The following is a 7,135-nucleotide window of genomic DNA, read 5'->3' on the forward strand; positions in this document are numbered from 1 at the left end:
TATCATCATTTGAATTATCATTTTTTTACTGCAAAATTAAATAATTGAAAACCTACTTGTTATATTTTCATTACAAGAAAATTACTCAATTGTGACCAATTATTTTCTGCAAAAATGATTATTTTCTGTCAAATTTTTGGCATTTCATGATATTTCTAGCAACTAATTTCCCTTTTCTCAACCTTCACTTATCCCTCGGCCTCATGATCTCCATCGTCACACAACAACAAAAAAAAAACATCACCCTTTTTAAGTTCACAAGCATCTTTTGGGATATCAAAAGGGATATATATGATCATTACAAGCTCAAAGGCGTCCAAGACCGGCTCAAAGGTGGTGCTCTGATTTTTTATTTTTATGGAAAATGAGCATTTGGAACTCTTAATTTCTATCATCCGAAAATCTATAACAAGGCGTACTGAGGCAAGATCAATGAAAATTTTACAATTGTCCTCAACCATGCCAATTAATTAATTTTCATCTAAACCACCATGCATGCAAGTAAGAAAATAAATAGCACCTAAATAGCATACATTATAACAGAGCACATCAATTCATCTCAGGAATTATAATTGCCCAAACAAGATATTCACGATTATCTAAATTTGACTTTATTATAAAGTGAAAATTCAAACTAATGTTTTAAGACATAAATCTTAACAGCTAATTTATTAGACTACTATATCCCTCTTCTCGCCAAAACAGTATGTCATACTTTGATCATCGTCATAGTTTATTTTATAAGCAACAAATTCTTTATTCTATAATAATCTATTCCCATGAAATTCTTAGACATTTCTCAAACATTATATAAGGCTTTAATTCCTGCAATATCATCTGCGTGCAAGCCTTTAGTCACTCCTGGAGAGATATTGGGTTCCATGATTGCTCCTTGAACTGAGCTATGCCCGAGTCCAAGAAGGTGCCCAATTTCATGCAAAGCAACTGTCTCCAAGTCATATGCACTAGGATTAGCACCCACGCTCCAGGGCTCATCTGCATCATAATGGAACCTTCCGTCTGTTGGAGCAAAAGCATGAGCAAGGGTTCCACCAGTTCCATCAAAAGCAGACCCGTCTCCATGATTCCTCCTACCAAAACCAATAGTGATATCTGCGTTTGACAGGGCTTGAGCCTGCGAGAAGGTGAAGTGGGTGTTTCCCGCCCACGTTCGAAACGCTTGTGCTACAGGGCTCATGGCTTCAGTTGGGGTTCCTGGGAGAAACCCGTAGGTGAGATGATACTTTGAGGTTGGCCACTTTGGGGCACTTGGAGACATGAAACTATAATGAGAGACGGTATGAAATGAGCCCTTGCGGTTGTGATGCTTCTTCTTGCCCGATTGCATCGAGTTTGTACCATTGATGATATCTGCTACGCCACAACGAGGCATCATCATGTTTGATACCGTTTTAGCATCTAAAGTCCCAGTGGCCTTTAGATGATAATTTTGCTGGTATGTTTTGACTGCAGATTCTAATAGTTCATCAAAATCATCATCATTGGCATGGCTATTGTTTTTGGTCGTGTGATAATAACCAAATTGTTCAAGATAAGTTTTGAGGTCATGGATGCCATTGACCTTGTCACCTTTGTGGCATCCCTGAAGATGCTTGAGAAATCCAAAGGGTGAAGTTTTTTGGTCAGAAGAGTCGGGTGGAGTTGTTGCATGAGAAAGGAGAGGAAAGAGGGCAAGGAGGAGGCCGAGTGTGATCAAGGAGAAGAGGGGAAAACTTGCAGACATGACTACCAAATGGTGAAATCAAACAAGCAATTAAGTTGTAGGGATGGATGTTGTAGAAGGCTCATGGATTGGATGCTATTTATAGACTGCTAATAACCGTGTCTAGTATGTTATATGTGGCGGGATGCATGCATGGTGTGATCTGAATTGTGAAAGCAGACCCATTTTTTTTGGGCATATTAGTCAATTGAACATGAAGTATACGTTAATAATTTGGACCAACAAGTATGAAATATTCCCTTTATTTTGGACCAAGAAGCAACTTGTGGAGACCGTGGACGCCAGTCGTCAAGGTTTATCAATGTAGAATTGAGGCAAAGACCCAAGTGGTCATTCAGTTGGGCAGCCATGCATACTCTTTCTACCTATATATATTGCCTTAATTCCCGCCTTCACATTCGCAACAAAACATTTTCTTTTGGGGTGGAAAACTGGCTGCCACGTCGGAATTAATAATTCTCAAATCAAGATTAATCAAATGACGACACGTAAGCATCACAAATGCATATATAATCGGCTTCTAAAATAAGTTTAAGAATGTCATCTATTAACTTCTTGTTAATGTAGAGATATATTTTTACAAACTAGAAAATAAATTAAGAATCAACTATTTAAAAAAAATATATATATATATATATTTGAAAATAAAGTTACATTCGAAGAACTGCAATTAAATAGGACAATTATAATTTTTTTTATATAAAAAAAAAAAGTAAAGTTAGCTAGAAATAATAGTTAGATTAGAAAATATTATCCATAATTTGATAAAAAAAAAAATATGAGAAATATTTAACAACAAAAAAATCTCATAAAAATAAATCTACAAACTGATCATGTGGCTTGCTAGCTTGATGTAATACAGCGCGCATTAGATTGTAAAGTAGATCTACTATATAAATTTGTGAGTTCATTTTTATGGAATATTTTTATATTTGTGGCACTTATAAACTAATATTAGAAAGAATAAATGGGAACCTAATCTTGACCAACCTAGTGGCCATCCCTTGCCCCCGCCGGGTGGATGGCTCCTCCTGATCAGTGGCCTAACTGTAATTTTTTTTCTTTTCCTAATTTTATTTTATTTTTAAAGCTTAGGCCTTTGGATTTTCTAATTCTTTTGCTTTTAGTTCATTAGATTTTTATATGTTTCGTAATAACTTCATTTTATTTGTTAGTTTTAACTATTTTACTTTCTCTACTAACAAGACATGATGACGAGTAGTAGTATTTTAATTTTTGGACTTCATTAGGCATAAAAAGCTTTTGGAACAATCATTGTTAAAAAGATATTGATGAATGTTATTATTTTGTTATGAAAAATGTTTGGTTTACAAAAGATCTAATAAAAGAAAATTTATAAACTTGTGAGTATAGGGTACGTTAATTTGTAAATTAGGGTACGTTAGTTTGTAAAATATATATATATATATGTATATATTATAAAGTAAATTTCATGTATCTCATTAATAAACTTCGTCAATTTATAAAATCAATTTTGTAAGGCCTCTTTATACTTTGTAGACCTAAGGATACTTCTCTTTTGCTATTGCGCGCAATGGATATTACTTTTCTATTACAATGTTATAAGGACCCCAACTAATCATAGTTGCTTTAAAGCCCCTTCGAGGACCCAACTAGACACATATAAATGTGAAATATATAGTAGACTTTGTAAAGACTCACTATCACAATAGTAGACTTTGTTTCCAAATTCTATTATGATGTGCTTGTAGAAACAGGGTTACTCGCATCCACTTTGCTTTCCACATTATATAAATGCAGGGTTGAAAACAATCAGGCCGTGTGCTTTAATTTCACATGGAGTAGTTTATGTCAAGTAATTTCAGGTTTTGTATATGTATTTGATAGTTGAAGCACTGCATGATGACTTTTTGTAATGTCGCTTCTAATATTAACTTTTACCTAAATAGTTAGTTTTTATTTTTTTTTCCCAGATTTGTTCATAATTAGTTTTTCTCAATAGTTCCTTTTCGACTGGATTTAGGTTGTCCTAATTTTAGAGGAGATTTGAATTGAACACCGTACCACCAACTGTTACTGGATGGAAAAAGCCTAAAATTTCCTTGCTAATATCTTTGTGATATTTTCCCTCTCCTGTTTCTTATTCTTCAGATTTTAGATATATCTCTTTATCTTATTAATTCAAGCTAGGAGTACAATGTAGCTACGTATAACAATTGGTGTATTAATTAATATGGCTATTATTTATTGTATTCCGCTTCAATGATTTTTTTTCTTTTTTTTGTTTTTTCCGGTGATAATGCATATATTTTTTTGGCCACATTTACTTTTTTACAGCAACCAAAATAGCTGCAAATAAGTATTTGCAACCAAGTTGTATCACCTCTTTCGCATCCACTCTGAGGTGTGTCTTATTTCTCCTAAAATTTTTCTGCAACGTTCATTATGACATTTGCAGCGAATCAATTTTTCTGATATAGGTTTTTTCCAACGCAATACATGCATGATCAGCTTTGATGTTTTTTCCTGGCGCTTAAATCGTATATTTGCTGCAGTTCATTAGCATCACAAATAATATGTTTTTGCGATAATTGTTGATGTCGTGTTTCATATGCCTTTGGGCTGGACTTCTCGATAGCTCAGGCCTTCTTTCACCTGCACACACAAAATCACTCTCAGTTCCAACAGCTCGAGGGGTTGCCGGATGGAGCCTCCTATGCTTAAGTCAATCTCGTCTACAGGAAAACTCTCAAGAGGTGGAGAGTTCTTTTTTTTAGCTTACCTTTCCATGGTGCTTGGGGGGATATTTATACTTGTCTCCAGGGTTGGGAGCTACATGCCCTGCTTCCTCGCGTGGCCCCTACCAGAACCCAATTAATGTAGTTTGGCCTGAGGAGGGTGTCAGATTGTGTTGTCCCATCATGGTGGCATGCTGCTTCTTCTCTAGCGATAGGGGTGTTGAGTGCCCTCTAGATCATGATCTACCCAACCCATCGGCTTGACCCATGTCTTCTTGGGCTAGGGTACCTGTTGTTATGTTCGGAGTTGAATAGGCTTAAGTCTGGCCTTGGTTCGAGTGCCATGCCAGCCTAGGTTGGGCCGAACTTCTGGTTAGGGCGAATTTTCCCCCTAACAGTTACCCCGCCAATTTCTATCGGAAGATTTTGATGGGAATTCCAGCGATTATTGGCTTCTCGGCTTCTGGCATGACTTGGCCTAAATTATTTGTCCTTCCTTGCTATTTGATGCCCAGGACCAGTGGTGATGGCTCCCCGCACAGTGGAATCCTCGATCGGGCGGATTGCTGTTTACTTTCCCTCCGAGTAACATGCTCAGACAGGTTCTTTATTACTCCCATTGTGATCCACATCGTTTCATGTGCTCAGTGGTTTGAAACTGCCCTTACCACGTTCCTTCTCTATTGCTTCGAATTCATCAAGATCGGGCGACTACACTACCCCTATTGCTCAGGCATATGAACCATCTCTCGGGCCACTATATATAGTCCTTAAGGCGGGCTGGGTGTCTATTGATTCCAGACCTTCCGCATTGCTCTGCTATTGCTCGAGACCTCTGCCTTTAGCTTACACTGTTTTTCATGGCTCCCAAAAAGTCTACTCACCCTGCTCCGAATGGCTCAAGAGACCACAGGGCCACTGGGTCTTCCAGTCAGGTCTGTTCTCCTTTCAGGACAAGGGCCGTTGGGGCCCCCTGCGGGCTGCCGAGGGTTTGCTGGGTCTTCGTGGCATTTCGCGATGGTTCCCTCTAACCTAGAAAACCTGAGGAGAGAGTTCGGCATCTTAGAATGCACTGTTCTCGATATTTCACAGCTGGATGAAGGAGTTGTGGACTCTGAGGGGTATGCCTACAAGGTGGCGATATTCCCTTCCATGTTTAGCGATGGTCTCAAGTTGCCCTTCTGCCTTCCGATGCGTAATGTACTTGACATGGTCTGCATGGCACCCGCCCAACTCCTCCCTAACTCTTGGAGAATTCTAGTGGGTTGTTGCGTGATTTGGCAGTGGGCCCTAAAGGAAGCTCGCGGCACTTGGCCTGACCTCACTGGTAGGGAGTTCTACCTCACTCACGCATGTGTCAAAGAGGAGAGGTAACCTTTGTGATTTTGCTTCCGTTTACCCTTTAGTCTACCTTGAGCGGGAATATGATAGGATGATCCCAAACTTCAAACACTTCTTCATTTTCGATGCCGGGTGGGAGTACCCCCCAAGGCAGTATGTGGGACAGAGCTACCCCGTTCGGATGAACTGGGAAGTAGTGCCTGAGGGGAAGCTCCCTAAGTCGCCAGCTACGCTGAGGGAGACCCACCATATCGAGATTATACAGGAGTGGGTTCCAGCCCACCATGATGAAGTCTAGTCAACGTGCTGCTGAGCTAGAGTAGTTTACAAGAGTACCTTCCCACGCATGTGGCATTGCACCTGGCTGGGTCTTCGATCCCACTAGGGCCCACCAGTAGTCCGTCATGCTAGTATTTTGTTAGTCCCCCATTAGAAGGAAAAGGAAAGAAGCCACGATAAAACTCCCCAAACAAGCCAGATTCCGATGACGATGATGCCCCCCATTTCCCTGGTTAGTCTTCCGCGGGGACTTCCGCCCACAAGCCCCACCCACGAAGTGGTGGGAGAGGGATCAATGCTCTTCTGCATTCGGGGACTCTGCTTCGTGCCCCGCAGATGGTCGGGGAGTCATCGTCTTCCTTGCAAGGTTGCGCCTCTCCCTCATCTTCTGTGGTTGTCGGCAGCACAGCTCTACTTTCCCCAGGGGGAAGGCGCCTAGCCTCGTCATTTTCCAATGCCTACCATAGCTACTCTTCCCGAAGTTAGCCAAGCCGAAGAGGGGCACCCAAGGTGACCATTGCAGGGGGCCTCGGACTCAGGCATCCTTTGGCGGGTGTCTCAGGCACTCTCATCTAGGTTTGGTCCCAAACTCAGATTTTCTTATCCTATTATTCTCCCAATACTTTTCTTGCAATTTTACTTGATGCTTTCTTGACAGGTCACCAGTCGGCCACTAACCCCGGTAGTGAGCGGTTAGGGGGGGCCCGGCTCTAGTGATCACTGATTCCTTCCTATGGTTCCCAAGGTCTCCCTTGGACCCATGGTTGACGTGGGGTTCCTTGTAGGGCACACAGGTTTTGCTCTAGACTTGGGGGAGTGGCTGTGTGACGCTGAGTCTGAGTTATGGAGGTCCCAGGAGGAAGTCGCTACATGTCGTCTTGATAGGGCGCATGAGTTAGAGATACGGGAGACCCTAGAGGGGATGCTTTATAACAAGAAAAAGGAGCTAGAGAAACTCTGAGCTGCGCATGTCTCTCTTTCTAGAAGGTGCGACTCCGTGGAGTCCTCCATAGGTTTGTCAAAGACAAGTTTCTGAAAGTTAGCCAGTCCC

At 40.9% G+C, this 7,135-nt stretch overlaps 1 protein-coding gene across 1 annotated transcript; it reads right to left on the reverse strand.

Annotated features, from left to right (window-relative positions):
• Positions 1-588: 588 nt before the first annotated feature.
• LOC122294960 (metalloendoproteinase 2-MMP-like) lies at positions 589-1,799 on the reverse strand. The gene has a single exon (XM_043103952.1). It carries the CDS (start codon positions 1,742-1,744, stop codon positions 800-802), a length of 945 nt encoding a protein of 314 aa, XP_042959886.1. The 5' UTR covers positions 1,745-1,799; the 3' UTR covers positions 589-799.
• Between the last annotated feature and the right edge of the window lie 5,336 nt (positions 1,800-7,135).

This window comes from Carya illinoinensis, chromosome 2, assembly GCF_018687715.1.
Source record: "Carya illinoinensis cultivar Pawnee chromosome 2, C.illinoinensisPawnee_v1, whole genome shotgun sequence".
Taxonomy (NCBI): domain Eukaryota; kingdom Viridiplantae; phylum Streptophyta; class Magnoliopsida; order Fagales; family Juglandaceae; genus Carya; species Carya illinoinensis.

Coding starts and splice junctions, on each gene's coding strand:
- LOC122294960 (XM_043103952.1), bottom strand. CDS start 1,744: ATGTCTGCAAGTTTTCCCCTCTTCTCCTTGATCACACTCGGCCTCCTC.